Genomic DNA, 16265 nt, shown 5'->3' with positions numbered 1-16265 from the left:
TCCCATCTAAAATATGGATGTATGGAGGTATAAAGTAAGGAATGGAAAGAAGGCAATTGAAGATGTCAAGTTGTAGCTTGTGTTATGTAGATTAAACTCTTTTATGGCTGTTTGGTGATATTGGTAATGCTCCTGTCGGGTGTAACAAAGAAGGAAATAAATGAGAGTTTTTGTCATGCCCTACTGAGTGGGTGTGCTCCAAAAAGAGAGAGCGAGAGCTTTGCATGGAGACTCTTAAGTCTTCCTGGTGTATATTGATTTGCTCTCCGGCCGAAAATGTGTGCGTAAATGTGTGTGAGCGTGTGTTAACAGCCCTTTCCCAAAGAAAGATGTAATGTTTATTGGTGCCTTCCCTCGGGAACCGACGGCTTTGGCCATCAATGGATGTGTGTGTCTGTGTGAGTGCGTGTTGGGGGGTGAATTTCAGGATACATGCGCATAGGACGTGCATCTTGCACACCCCACTCTTGTAAACACCCCCCGTCCTCCCCCCGGTGCAAGGCCAGAGCTCAGATTAGTCTTGTTGACTCGGCAAGGACACCCTGTCAGGCACAGGCTGTGGGGAACGGACCGTGAGCACGTTGGCACGCACACACAAACACGCGCACACCTACACGCACGTTAATTTGCGGGGCGCACTCCGAGGCAATTGCACCAAGGCTCATTAATTTCCCAACGTATACATCAATTTCCACAAAGCTCGGATTGGAGAATGTAACATTGGAACAGACTGGCCGACACACAACCCATCTGCTGTTGTTGTGTACTAACACACGTCTGCCTCATGACTTCCCTCAAACACGCATTCGTTGACTCGTTCACGTTGCTTGTGTACATCCCGCCAAAGACAAAAACACACAAGCTTCGCATTTTATTTGTCCAACAACAAATCAATAGAAGCTTTAAATATGAGCTGCCTTTAGCCAACTGACACTTTTTGCTAAATGCTGTCAAATGGTGATTTTACCACAATTACAGAAGAAGAATTAGCGTTATCAACTGAGTACTCAACTCATTAGTAATCACTGATACAATGTACATATACCACAAGTACTTATTATACTTAACCCCCCCACCACCACACACAAAAAAAACAAAAAACAATGACAGATCATTTTAAAGAAAGACCCACATATCCCAATACAGATCTTTTGCTTAAAATTGTATAAAAATAAAAAATAAAAATAAAAATAATAATAACAATCTTTAACTCTTTATAATTTTTTATTACTAGTTCCTGATCATAAAACTGCCACAACAGAGCGGCCGAAACTAGTACTGTCGTGAGTATTGCTACTTTAAAATAAGGCTGTATCGCCACCAATAACAATAAATGGTATTGGTATTTGCTCATCCCTAATAAACAAGAACCTTTCACAAAAAGGTACTTCCCTTTTACCATGAAGATGTTAGACTAGGCCGCACACTTTTTTTTAACAAACCCTCAAAATTCAGAAAAAAACACAGACATTAAGTACACGTTAAAAAGGCCAGGTTGAACTGTGTTTGTGAGGTTGCAGCGCCCTCTGTTGGTCAATTTATTGGCACCATTTCAATTATAGTTAGGCAAGTTCTTGGCCCACCTATGCTTGTTGTTAGGACCCACGCTAATCGATAGACTGATGAAGTTGGTCGCTACACGTTCAAGCTTTGCTACAAATTCTCATTTCTCAATGTGTGCGTGCGTTAGCGGCTAGGTGCCTCAATGTAACGTATCAGTATTTCTAAGTATATAGCCATACAATCGCTCCTGTTTAATTTGTGTTGCATTGTATTTGCTTTACAGAAACCACATACATACACCCCCACCCCCCAATTAAACAACAGAAAGAGAGAAGCTGGTCTGATCAATGCCTCACCTGGACGAGACATTCTGCAAGCGGTTATCAATCTCATAATTTAGTTTCTACCAGCAAATATTTTTCAGTACACGTTTTCCATGAAAAACAGCAGGGGGGAAAATCTAGAAAATACCAAGACAAAATATGAAAAAAATGTTGAAAAAAAAGAAAGACAACTGTGAAATTGTAATTTAAATTGTAATATCACCATTCACCACTAGATGGCAGCCATGTTTTTAGTAGCGTGTACAATGGGTTGTGCCCTGCCCTTTACTACTTTGTACAACATGAGTAGGCCTAATAATTTTTTGGTGGATTTGGAATGATGTGCAGGACAAAAATTACCTCAATAATATGATTTTGGGTGAGTAATAAAAAGTAAAATCAAATTAAAAAAATGTACAAAATGAGTTCTTGCACACCTACTTTTTTTTTGTCTTTTTCAGCAGTTTTGTGCCGCCTTAAATGGCAATTTTTCAGCAAAAGAGCCTTTTGCCCAGGAAAACAAACAAACAAAAAACAGTATGCGGTTATTTTGTTGTTTGCTTTAAACTCATTGCTGTTGGGTTAGGATATTGGATCTTTTATTCATGCATGAGAAATGTATTATGAAAAATGAAATATATTAATTAAGAGCACGCATTATGCACGTATACACATATTTTGTCCAAATTTAAAATAACATTTTGGTTGGAAGTACATGGTCGTAAGTGGCCCCCCCAATAGTAGACCTACTGATAAAAAAAAAATTGTCCCCTCCAGCGTTTTACTTGCTCATCGCTGTGTTCGACTTTACAAAGGTTTTGCATACAGCATTTTTCAATGTCTTTGTTTCTCAGCGAAACTTGACCTCTCATTTATTTTAACGGTGCTGGCATCCTGTCTATGCACATTTGACAACCATAATGTGTTGCTCAATATAAATTATTCCCCTGGAAAGGCTAATTTGGAATGTAACTTGAATTTCAATTAAATGTTAATTGCATCCAGACCTGAGGACAAACACATCTGGTCATCCTAATGCCTACACGTGGTGCATTGACACACATGGTGCTGTTTGTTTTGTGTGTTAAAGAATGCCACCATAGCATCTATTTGGTTCAACCTCATCATTGATTTGGTGCCATCACAATCCCCACACGCAGCAGGCAGCTGTTTTCAGCTACAGTGCTCCATTGTATGTAAAACCTGACCAGATTGAATACTTGCTCCCTGTATTACATACTACCCATTTGATTTTTTTCATTATTATTATTATTATTATTATTATTATTAAAACTTGACATGCTAGAGAAAAAATGAGGGCAGATTCGGAATCAGCGCAAATCCTTTTTAAAGTAAATACTACGAAGGTGTATTAGGGCCATGTATATATATATTTTTTTTTTTTTTTTTTGAGGGCGGGGGCAATATTTAGAGAAAAAAACTCCCAAATTTGCCACTTTATAAACTCGCAAATTTGCCACTTTATATAATGGCAGAGTTGCGAGAAAAAAAAACTCGAAAACTTACACGTAGCATAATATTTGACTGTTTGTACCAATACTTTTCGGTCGGGTTTCCAAATAAGGAGCCTAATTGCTTTAGCATAGATTAACCATATCATTTTAAGCATTCGCCCTTTGAACCGTTGTGTACGACCACTGGCCAGCGACAAAGACGCTTCGCGAAAGGTCCACACCCGTACGATCAAGCATTTAAGTTAATTAGTTAAAATGTATATTTACTTGTACATTTATGTTTCCAGAATTATTATTTATACGTTCATAAATTTTGGTATTTTTGTTGTTGCTGTACAAGTATCTAAGTTGATGTGTCGAATCTGCTGCTCTCCGTCATTCACCAGCCTTTACCTAAAGTATGCTAGCATCTGATTAGTTAGTGTTAGTCAGCTGATAGAGGATCAGGAAGTGTTGTCGCTCTAGCTGCGGTAAATGACGAGTAAAATTTTAATAAAAAAATTAATCTGTCTCCAACCTGCCTTTTCATTTTAGAAATAGTGTCCAATTAACCATCAACAAATCCTCACATGATTAGACTATAGCTACGCTACGTGTATTTCTCGTAAGTTTCTGAGTTTTTTTCTCGCAAATCTGCCACTTTATAAAGTCGCAAATTTGCCACGTCATAAATTCGCAAATTTGCAAGTTTTTTTCTCGGAATATTGCCCCCACCCTCTAAAAAAATGATATTTATTTTAAAAATACTGTATGTGTTGACCAGTGTAAATTTCCCGCCATGTCCCACTCGAACTTGAAGATTTTTGGACAACCAATCATTGATTGGTATCATGTTTGAATCCTATCGTGAACCACACTGCACTATGTGACTGGTATCTCAACCGATGGGTTCGAATGAGACGATTTTGTTGTGATATTTTATGGCCATTTAAGAGGAAGCAAACTCAAAAATGTTCTTTACATTAATATGTTCTGTGCGCCCCCATTAGTGTAAACAAGGCATTCTGATTAATATTGCATTTGTGGAACATGAACTAAGCAGCAAAAAACACCAGATTTTTTCCTTCCTCAAGGGGCGGCCATTTTGCCACTTGCTGTCGACTGAAAATGAACACTCAGGGATCACCTGTTTTCTGAGCTCAGCTGTGATTGGTCATTTCCTGAACTACTGTGATGTTATTTTCAGTCGTCAGGAAGTGGCAAAATGGCTGCCCCCTGAGGGGGCTAAATATGGGTGGCTTATGCTACTTAATTCATATTCCACAAGGGCAATATTAATCAGAATGCTGTTTTTGGACTAGTGGGGGTGTATAGAAGATAAAGAAAGTTTTAAGAGGATCTGTGTTGTAAACTACTACTCCTACCTTTTAGAAGACAGAAAGCTCTTTGTGGGCATGCTCAATAAACAACAGTCTGAAGATGACGTGCGGCGCCTTTTCGAGTCCTTCGGCGGCATCGAGGAGTGCACCATCCTGAGAGGTCCTGATGGCAACAGCAAAGGTGAGCTTCCTGCTATTTATGACTTTGGGTCAGCAGAGTTTTGTCAAAGGCTACTGCACAGAAATGATTCGGCCTTCCAGAGTTGATGACTTTGCAAAGTTCTCCTTAACCACGTCCAAGCAAAGTTATTGGTCAATGAGTGGATGAATACCGTAGATTCCGTAAATTTCAAATGTAGCCGTCATTAGATTGCTTTGTCCACTTGGTATTAATCAATTAACCTTATTTGTCAACCTACATGGAGAAAAAGACAAAGTAAGTCAAGCTGCTTATAAACCATCAAGCCTGGTATCATGCCAGTGAAATGCCCTTTCACTGTGTTGTCACAGTGCTTGAAGTTATCACGGGGCTTAGCAGCCAACTCTGCGGCCTGTCGATAACTAAGCCTGATGATTACAGTGGGCTTGATCATTCTGATGCCTCCATGAAGCTCCATTAACAAGAGTCCATCAGCCAGCGTGCGCAGCTAAATGGGCTTGAGCTCAATAATGACTGGCAACTTGATCATTCAAATTCATCAACAGGCCTTGTCAATACGAAGCCACGTCCCGTTGCTGTGGTATTTTAAGCCCCATCAGAGGATCTCAAAGTTGTTAATGATGTCAAAGTGCCTTGTTTAGCCTTCCTGTTTTTGTGCAATTCAACGTCGAGCCTCGTGATTGGTGGTCTTCCGTAGAAACATTGCATCATGTTTGTACGGAAGAGGATTAGGGCCAGTGAAGAGAGAAAAAACTGTTTGGCAGGATTCTCACTTTAGTCTCAGAATTTTCACTTTAAAGTCGGAATTCTTATTTTAAAGTCAGAATTCTCACTTAAATCTCAGAATTCTGACTTTAAAGTGAGAATTCTGACTTTATTCTAATTCTCACCTTAATCACAGAATTCTGACTTTAGCCAGAAAAGAATTCTGAGATTAAAGTGAGAATTCTCACTTAAAAGTCAGAATTCTGAGATTAAAGTCAGAATTCTTTAAGGTCAGAATTCTAAGAATGAAGTCAGAATTCTGCCAACCTTTTTTTTTTCTCTTCACTGGCCCTAATCCTTTTCCGTATGTTTGTCCTCAGTTCTGTTGCTCACTGTTCTTTCTCTCTCTTTAGGCTGCGCATTTGTAAAATACTCGTCTCACGCCGAAGCTCAGGCGGCCATCAGTTCACTACACGGCAGCCAGACGATGCCTGTGAGTAGCTATGCGTGAGAGCTTGTAGATTTATGTGAGTGGCAAGAGTCACTGCAGAGGTGAATCGCAACGAGCTTAATTACCTCCTAAAAGTTATAAAGTTATACTTTATTAATCCCTCTGTGGAAAAGTGTCCCCTGCCTTTGACCCATGCCAACTACAACAGGGGCAAAGTCGAGCTTTGAAGCTACTTGGCTTGGCAGAGCAAAATTCATGCTTAGAGAGAGACTTACTACTCTCTCTACTTTTCATGGCTTTGTATTGCTGTTCATGGGAGGAGTAAAATATGTGCTTTGTGTACAACGGGGGACACAAGGTGATGTCATTCGTCCATCTGTACATACTAACCTACTGTCTGGTATTTGTGTGTGTTTGTGAATGCACAGGGTGCTTCATCCAGTCTGGTGGTAAAGTTCGCAGACACGGATAAGGAGCGCACCATTCGCCGCATGCAGCAGATGGCTGGTCAGATGGGCATTTTCAACCCTATGGCCCTGCAGTTTGGAGCCTACGGAGCCTACGCTCAGGCAAGACCCTCACAAAGCACATTTTTGCAACACATTTAGGAGCCATTTACATAGCACCATTTTGAACTGACAATATGCTGTTTTAGAGCTGAATGGGGAAAAGATGTAAGAACATGTCCCATAGTGGATGTTTTTTTTTCCAAACCAATGCTTTTTTAAACACACTTTCAACTGAAAATGGTTACTGCTTCTCTCGAAAAATAGTTTGACACCTCCTCCAGTAGGTTGTACATTTACCATATACCACTACTGTGTTCAGATTTTAAACCCAACTATACTGTAAAGCAGGAGAACAAGGAATTGTGGTGCCTGGATCATTGGCATGCCATCAGAAACTTAATCCACAGAGACTGAATACTGGACAAAAGCTTCAAACTTTTTGCAAGAAAAATGATCAAACTCCAACCACAGTTGTGTACATTCTCCAAGATATTATGTAAAATGTCTGTATTGATAAGATAAATATTTTAATATGCACTAAGGTGAAGACATTGCCATATGAACATATACAGTACTATACAAGGGGTCAACAACCTTCCCTGTCAAAAAAAAACATTTTAGGCCAAATTTATAACACACACAAAAATCTGTCTGGAGCCGCAAAACATTTGAACATTGTGATGAAGTAAACGGGGTTAGTTTAGGCTAATATACTGAGGGCCCAAATGCTTTAATTTTTCATGCATTTTTAGATCACCTTCCTCTCTGTCAAATTTTTGACATTTTGGGCAATTTTAGGGACATTTGATGGTATTTTTTTGCCTTTCTTCTTCCTTTTTTGGACATGTTATGGTTTGTTTTGTTTTGACATTTTTTTACAGCACATTCTGACATTTTTTACATTTTTGAAAAGTATATTGTTACTTTTTAAACATTTTCTTAACTGCCTTTTTTATTCAATTCTGTGACATTTTTTGCAATTTCATGGACATTCTATGGTTATTTTCTGCCTTTCCTAAAACTTTTTGGACATTTTATGGTCACTTTTTGGACATTTTTAGGTAATCTTTTAAAACTTTTTAATCTACCTTTCGTCTCTCTTTTTCTGACATTTTTTGAATATTTAATTATTCTTTTTTAATCTAGATCATTAATTCATTAAAGAAGATTTTATCTAAAATATATATATATGTATATATATATATATATATTTTAAAAATATTAATTTCTACAATTTTTTTTAGAGATCCACAGGGAGCCACGGGAGAGGGACTAAAGAGGCTCCAGAACTGCAGGTTGCAAAACCCTGCACTATACTATACTATGCCAAACTATACTATACTATACCACTGAGCTGGCCTAATCCACTAGATTTATCCCATTGTTAAACATTATGAATGATTCTCATTATGGCAAGTGTGAACCGACGTTTATATCGAAGCGAAAAATTACACTTTTCACTGTGGGTCGCTGAAAAATTGTCATACTACCCTTTAACTTACTAACATTTGCTTTTAGTTGGTTTTATAGTCATTTTAAATGTAACCTCCTCCTCCCTGTAGGTGCAGCAGCAGGCCGCATTGATGGCATCTGTAGGCCAGGGGGGCTACCTCAGTCCGATGGCCGCCTTTGCTGCTGCCCAGATGCAGCACATGGCCACCATCAATGGCCTCCCTGGAGCACCGCTAACGCCCACGTCAGGTAACGGCAGTAAAAGCTATATCTATCATTTCATCTAAAGCAGCTAAAAATGTGATATGCTTTAAAAATGGGAACAGCTGCAATGCAGTGTGATGAATAATAAACAGCGAGTTTCAACATTACTTCCTGGTTTAATACTGGATTTAGGCACATTTTGTGAGATTATTATAATGCTTATTAAAAAAATCTGAAATTATACAGTGTTAGTGACTGTTATCATAAACTGTTTACTTTTATCTGCATCCACTTGTATCACACAAAGGATTATAGGGAGCTAGGAAATCAGCCTTGACATTTAATGTCTTTACTGGACCACTGGACCGCCCCCTCTGACATTTGCAAGAGTTACTTGCTGGCTAGTCAAAGTAAAACTTTCCATAATGTCTCATGGGGGAAATATAGACAATTACTCACTGTTACCCTCTCTGATTTTACTCCTTCCTGGTTGCAGGCGGTAGCACTCCTCCAGGCATCAGCGCCCCCACAGTGACCAGCATCCCTTCCCCCATTAGTGTCAATGGTTTTACTGGCATGCCGCCCCCTCAAGCAAATGGACAGCCACCTGCAGAGGCCGTCTTCACCAATGGGATACATCATTACCCTGGTAAAGCCATAAACAAAAAAAAAACACTTTATAATGTACAAAAATCTCAGCATTGTTGCATTCAACCACACACTACATCTATAATATTGGATGTGATGTGTAAAGGCTTCACTGAAAAAGTGTTAAATCTTTGTACTGAACAGAGTGCAATGCTTTCATACAAGAAGATAGATTTAACATCCAATTATATGCCGTATGCTGACCTACAATTAGTGGTACAACGGATCACAAAAGTCACGGTTCGGGTCGGATCACAGATTTGAGTCACGGATTGTTTTTTGCATTAACAAAAAAAAATTGTACTTTGTCTTCATTTATTTTGTATTACCCTTTTACCTCTCTAATATAGCTGTTAAAGATTTAGGAACACAACTTTAAGTGCAATATGAGCCAGAAACATTCTTATTTTATACATGGTCAATGCGTAAAATAACAAAGTATTAATGGATTACAGTTGTGTTCCTAAAATCTCAACGGCTACGTTTGGCATTTTAAGTTGAATGTTTTTTCTTTTTTTGTGTGGGCAAAAAGTGTTTTATAAAATAAATGAAGACGTTCTGTTAATCTTTTTTTAATTTTTCTTTCTTTTCATTTTTTTTTTAAATAATGAAAAGACCTCAAAGTGGAAAGTGAATTACAAAGTAGCCTTGGTCCAGAATATTGAAAAAGAATTCAAGTAAGCCAGGTGTCACCTTGTCAACTCATTTACAACTGCCAGCCAGGCACTTGTTCGTAATGCTAACAGCTAGCTGACAGCCACTTACGTCAGAGACTTCTGACGTATCATACAATGACTGCATAATTAATTAGCGGTTTCTTAGCGTCCTAAATTAGTGATTGAATATGAGTTGATGCATTGTGTTGATGTTGGTCGCAACTACAATGTCAATCAACTATGATACAGAAACGTCTAAAAGGGAAGTCAAACTAGCCATCATGCCACGACGTGGGCAAACTTCAAAGTAAAAGTCTACTAAGGCTATTTGCATTGCCGTCAACTGTATTTGATCAACTTTATTTTTTAAGTTAGCCTTAGGCGGCATGTTACGTTGAGTATGTTTCAGCTTCCGCGATCCGAACCGTGGGGCTTGACCACGGAATCGACCACGGATCAATGTTAATCCATTGCACCACTACCTACAATGTATGTTTACTTCATTAATAACATTATTCGTAACAAAAGTACAATTTGCATGCAGCAGACGATAATTTCTAAGTGGTCGTGGAAGCCGGATCAGGCCTATTATTTTATCCTGTAACACTGATTAATTAAAAAAAAATCTTCATCAAATACTTGAAAAAGTTATTTGTTTCACTGAATAGAGGTTATTTGTTTTCTTCCACTCTCTGAGGTATAGGAAGGTTGGTCTTTATACATTAGATACACCATTATGATGAGCTACGATGCAAATTTACTCCGGGGGAAGTCCATTTATTGCAGTGTACACACAGCGGCTGATATTTTGCCATAATTTCAATGCAGTTAGTGAGTTGGGTTTAAGGCACATTATTTTCATTACATTCATAAATAATGACAAAAAAATACTTACTAAATAGAGTAAATTAACACAAATTCCTACCCAATTCTTAAGCAGAAGCTATGTGAATCCAAACAAATCCAATTAATATAATGAAAATGTATTCTCTCTCTGAATCATAAACATTGTTATGTTGAACTATTTAACTTGGTTATTTTCTGTTTAAGAAGAGAAGGAAGGAAACTACCGTATTAAATGGGGTTCCTTTTTTGTTTTTGTCTTCCCAGTGTTGCAAGAAGTGGTTTTTAGGGAGGACTCCGAGAAAAATGGCTTGGGTGTAGCTCCAAGGAGTTGCTTTGGAGTTCAGGGTGGCTGCTTTCTCTCTTCGCTATCTGAAGGTAGTCTCATCAACTGCTTATCTTCTCCACACCTTCATCCTTTAGTGTTAATATCAGTGTTATATCGGTGGTGCATGCCTTTTCTTTGCTGTGTTTTTTTTTTTTTAGTTTTTACTATGCTTTCTTGTACAGTTCTTATATTTACTGATAATGTGAAGAATAAGCGGTTAAGAAAATGGATGGATGGATGGATGGATGCATGCATGGGAGCAGATCATTAGGATGTAATACCTTAATATTACAAAACACATACCATAGTAAACCACCGCATACTCCCAGTTCGGCACCTACAGATTTTTTTTTTCAACATTTGGCTTTTTGCTCCCTGATTGCCTTTACTGTGATCATCAATAAATAGGACTAGCAATACACCACTGGAAATTCATTGTCCATCATTCGATTAGGCTGTGTGTATAAATAATAATAGTGCAAATATCAATGGCATTCGACTCCTGAAACAAAAAAAAGTTGAAGTCGATTAGGTATCAAAATAATAACATGCATTGCGTAGTGCCACCATCTTCAACTGTTGCCATCTTTTAGATAGAGACACGCCTAACCATGACCCCTCCCCCCCCCAAAAAAAAATAGCCTCCAAGAGTCAAAAAAATTATGTAAAAAAGCTCAACGTGGATTAATTTCCAAAAACCGTGATCGATTATCACCAAAATGTATGTGCACGCTACTCGTACCAATTTGATACTGTGAAAATATTCGAACGATTGTCCCAATATTTTGGATTTTATGGACGTTCTTAAGTCGTTGCCTCTTCATATCCGTGTCTATAGAATAAAAATTAACATCACATAATATACGAAAACTCCAACTATGAAGATTTAGGGTAAATTTTTTACCCATAATGCAATGGGGTATTGACTTGCGGGTGCTCAAGTAATACCCCGTTGCATTATGGCAAAATAATATCCTATATTTGTAGCATTTAGCTGATAAGTACTTTTGAACGTATTTGTGAATATGTTCCAATGAATTTGCACGTTCAAACGTACTTGCGAGTATGTTGTTTAAATTACCGGTAAACATATTTGTGAGTACGTTCAAACATACTCGTAAACATAATAACCAGTCAAAAATGTTTACTCCACATTGGTAGTTCCTTTCTTCCGTATAGAGATGTCAAAATTAATCGATTATTAAAGTAATCGACAAATATTTTAAAAATGGAGTAATCGTTTGGAGCCATTATTTCATTTAAAAATGTCCAAATCCTCTGATTTCAGCATATCAACAGTAATTGTTCACTGATTTCTGTAGTCCTTGAATCTTCTGTGTTTAATCAAAATAAGACATTTGCAAACATCTGTTTTTACTTTGGAAAACAATGACTGAACCGATAACACCTAGTACAACATCAATCCCCATTTTCAATTACTATACGAATACAAAGTACGAAATAAACATCAATCGCTGGTTAATATACAGTAAAAAACAAAGAAAAAAAAAAACGATTTTCTAATATACTTTAATGCAAAATGAATCAGATTAATCGAGTGAATAATTGATAGATCGATTCTTAAAATGTTCGATAGTCACAGCACTACGTATAACCATATAAAACCAGGGCGGCCACACAAAAAATTGCAAGTGCTTTTTTTACCATTACTGATCAAACTATATTGATATGACCCATACTTTTGAGAAAGTGTGATTGGCTAGCAACCAGGCCAGGTTGTAACCTGCTTCTCACCCACAACCCAAGTGAGGATAAGTGGTAAAGAAAATTAATGTTTCACTAAATGGATTACTTTTGTTTATTCTATAAACTCCATAGAAAACATAACTAAGGTCGAGTGTTATTCTGTTCCCCTAATATTTTCCAGAGCTTTACAACGATGACTGAATGATAGCTTCAGGACATTTTCTTTCTTAACATCTGGCAACTTTCCCTTCATTTAAGGAAACAATTAAGCTTGTGCACATTGGGAGAGATCAGCACCTCACACTGAGAACTAACCTCTGGCCTCTTTTGTCTCTTTCCTCCGATTCCTCATGTTGTAACCCCACTCCCTCCCGCTGTTATTACATATTACTCGCCCCTGCCTCTGTGTGCTCCTCTCCTCCCCGTTATCTACATTCCTGCTCCGTCTCACTGCTGCTTTATATCCTTTCTCTTTCTATACCCTGGTACACACCCACTCCATCCATCCATCCATCCATCCTTTGGCCTCCACCTTCTTCTTCATCTCTTCTGGAGCAGCTCAAAGTCCCACTGCAGCTGATCCTCTCCAGCAGGCTTACACGGGAGTCCAGCAGTATGCAGGTGTGTTCATGTGCGTGTGTGTATAAGACGGACGGAACAAGTGAAGGAGATAAAGATTTTCTTTTTTTTGCATTTTCATTTTGGAATTTTCACCATGTAGTGTCACGCCTGTCCGACATCAATTTATTCTCTGCTCTTTATAGCATATGTGTGAGTGTGAAACATGCACACTCTATTGTCTGTTATCTGATCGATTGCTTGCTGTGCCCCGGTGTATATCATGTTGTTTGTGTGTGTGTGTGTGTAAGTGTGTGCGGCAACGTGCTCTCATCACAACTGTTATCTGATCGGTGTGTGTGCGTTTGTGTGTGTGCCTCAGCAGCCTACCCTGCTGCATACGGCCAGATCAGCCAGGCCTTCCCCCACCCTACAACCATCATCCCGCAGCAGCAACGAGAAGGTAAAATATGCAATATTTGAATTACGAGTCAAATATTTAACACTTGTTTGACACGCTTGACTCACAAACATGTACATACAATATGTGCGTATTTACTTATACACCAAGAGTGTGTGAGGGGTGAAATGCAAAGGTCAGATTGTTTATAAAAGTAGAGATGATTCGAGGCTGTGAGTTCGCTGACCATACAATCCTACAAGTGTTTGGTAGATGCAACATGGGAGCATAATGACACAGGACTGTGACCTTGCTGCCCTCTTGTGGTTTACCAACAAAACAATACACTACCATGTAGTAAACATTTTTTTTTTTATTGTATTACTTTAATTTTTACTTTAAAAAGACTATATTTGGTCCCAGTCTAAACTAGAGAAAATTTTACATTTGGAAGAGAGTAAAATATTCAAAAAATAAATAAAAAACAGGGTTATCACTCAAGGGTTGAGGAACGACTTTTGAGGCTGGCACACAAAAAAACGGCCCTGGCATTTTTAATTAGTCATGTAGTTCTGCCACTAATGCTTAGTGATGTTTAAGTTTGTTATCTACATATGAAATTGATTAACGGATTGATTCATCTAAATTGTGGGCTAGTCTCTTGGGGTAAAATGTAGGAAAATAATAATCTTTTAAAAACTGCATGGGCCCTAAAAGAGGCCAGCCCACCGGGCATCTGCCCTTAATGCCAGATGGCCAGTCCACCCCTGACCTCTGACCATTTTTGGCCTCCTTTTGGACACACCAGCAATGTTATCCAACAGTAGGAATGGCATAGCTCAAGAGATCTCCCATATTGATTGTTCCTGAACCCTTGAGTGATTTTTCATTAAATTTTTTATATAATATTTTACTCTCTTCCGAGTGTAAAATTTACTCTGTTAAGACTGAGACCGAATATAGTCTTTTTCAGAGTAAAATTTAGTGTGCATTTTACATTTGGAAAAATTCACAGCACGTCATTATACTGTACATCGCTGGCATATACATCAAAGATATATGTAGGACATGAATAATTTTGGGATCAATTAAGTGAAAGTGGATCATTTCTGGCAGCACACCTGTTTATCTCTTACAGTGTCCTGGTTGGGACTCACTAACTACACATGTGGGGAAATGTGTTATAGTCCACTGAAACCTAGGTTGAACTTTTTGACCATGATTCCCAGACGCATGTTTGGCAGTGCAAGTGACAGAAACATACACAAATTCCTCTTTGTGAAGGCTATCTATGTTGTGTCTATAAATGTTACTGTCCTTATTTAATATTGTACTAGCAATTCTCTTTAACTAAGTCAGCGGTTCTTAACCTGGGTTCGATTGAACCCCAGAGGTTTGGTGAGTCAGTTTCAGAGGTTAGGGGGAGGTGACAACACATACCCGACTCATATGATTCGTGATGATATGTCCCGCTTGGCCAACATTGGCTGTATGTGATCACGCTGCAGGTCAATCTCTGGTGTCTTGGTCTGGCGGAGCTACAAAGAGAAGATTGATGGGCGGACTTTTGCATATTCATTAAGAAGTAACATCAGCTATTCATTCTCCAGCCTTATAAAGTAGCCCGAGCAGTTTGGGAGCGTGCGCTATTTTGGATTTTGTTATTAGACACAAGCTTGTTTTCAAAATAAGACCAGATCAATCATCAACAACAACAACAACAAAAAAGCTGTGTCCAAAAGTTTCTTCAATAGCCTCCAGCGTTATCCTGACAACAACCAGAATTGTCAAGATGTTTCCAGCTCAAAGCAATTATTTCAACTCAACTGTTTATTGATTCTCATTTGATGTAGGGGGAGACCGGGGCTAGTTGTAACACGGGTAAGTTGCCACACATAATTATCTTCTCCACCAGAGGGCGCAACGAAAAAGTGGAATACAGTACTAGTTTTCTTCGTATAAATCAGGGTTTGTGTACTATCTGAGAACAGCACATTGTGAGCTGACATGAGTGCCAGTTATCTGTTTTGCACAACCCAAAGTAATTTTTTAAAACTTTATATATTTTGAAACGTAGACAAATTCTCGCAGCAGATCATGTGAACTTGTTAGAGGAGCGATTCAGGCATCTTGTCATGCCTCAGTCACGGCTCTGTTTTTAGCTAACTTTAAACTATAGAGCAATTAGCCAACATGGTAGTTTGGGCCAACTTGTCTCAGTCATTTTGGGGTTTGTTGTCACATATGCAAAGAATGGGCCAATGAAAAATGCACCTCTGATAACTCTGTCTACGTATGCCAGAATTGTTTTTCTGATGATGAGTCTGAAGAGTCAGGAAATTAGTTTGCCAGATTGTGTTTCATAGTTTAAAAATTGATTTTCCAGTTGTTGGAACTACAGTATGCCCACGTCAGGACTGGTTTAAGATTCATGATGAACCATCCATCCACCTATCCAACTGAAATGCTTTATTTAAAAAATATATATATATATTCAATTTAATCTCAAATTTCCAGTTTAAGGGAAGCAAAACGGGCATTTGAGGCTGAGAGCTATAACATACCAGCAGTTCCTAAGAACTTTAATCTATTTAATATTGTATTTATGTTAAAGTTTGTTCAATGACTGTGGTATTTTTTTAAGATCAATGATAAACAATTTATCTGACTGTAAAAAACAAAACAAAATAAAAAACAGGAGAATAAGGATCATTTTGTCCAGTGTGACATCTTACTCCATATAGTGTGACAACTTACTCATTAGTGGGACAACATGTCACATGTTCACACCCCTCTATTTGATGGCTTATAACGCTGCACTGACGCAAGGTATGAAAATGACATGAATACAAAAAATATGCCTAAAACTTTGGTCTTTCATCTGGTATACATTTTGTTTATATAGGATGATTCCAACAAATATATAAAAGTATAAAAAAGTGATACAACTAGCCCTGGTCTCCCTACCTAAGGAAGCGTCCAGTACAGTATATCATTCTCATGACCTGTTTTGCCGCCCTCTCT

At 38.2% G+C, this 16265-nt stretch overlaps 1 protein-coding gene across 5 annotated transcripts in view; it reads left to right on the top strand.

The window, feature by feature from the left end:
- The window catches only part of celf4 (CUGBP, Elav-like family member 4), a 129086-nt gene that overhangs the window by 100286 nt on the left and 12535 nt on the right, over nucleotides 1–16265 (top strand). For 2 of the 5 annotated variants that reach the window (XM_077572719.1, XM_077572721.1), the window contains exons 4-11: nucleotides 4676–4801; nucleotides 5899–5978; nucleotides 6365–6505; nucleotides 8008–8146; nucleotides 8598–8750; nucleotides 10516–10626; nucleotides 12842–12904; nucleotides 13224–13304. In XM_077572719.1, the coding sequence (XP_077428845.1) occupies nucleotides 4676–4801; nucleotides 5899–5978; nucleotides 6365–6505; nucleotides 8008–8146; nucleotides 8598–8750; nucleotides 10516–10626; nucleotides 12842–12904; nucleotides 13224–13304 (894 nt within the window). Of the gene's footprint in view, nucleotides 1–4672; nucleotides 4802–5898; nucleotides 5979–6364; nucleotides 6506–8007; nucleotides 8147–8597; nucleotides 8751–10515; nucleotides 10627–12841; nucleotides 12905–13223; nucleotides 13305–16265 lie in introns of all 5 variants that reach the window. The other 3 variants (XM_077572720.1, XM_077572717.1, XM_077572718.1) reach the window with 2 other exon arrangements.

The sequence above is a fragment of the Vanacampus margaritifer genome, chromosome 8 (assembly GCF_051991255.1).
Source record: "Vanacampus margaritifer isolate UIUO_Vmar chromosome 8, RoL_Vmar_1.0, whole genome shotgun sequence".
Classification (NCBI taxonomy): Eukaryota; Metazoa; Chordata; class Actinopteri; order Syngnathiformes; family Syngnathidae; genus Vanacampus; species Vanacampus margaritifer.
The sequence above is the reverse complement of the archived record's forward strand: the minus strand, read 5'-3'. Positions and strand labels throughout refer to the sequence as shown.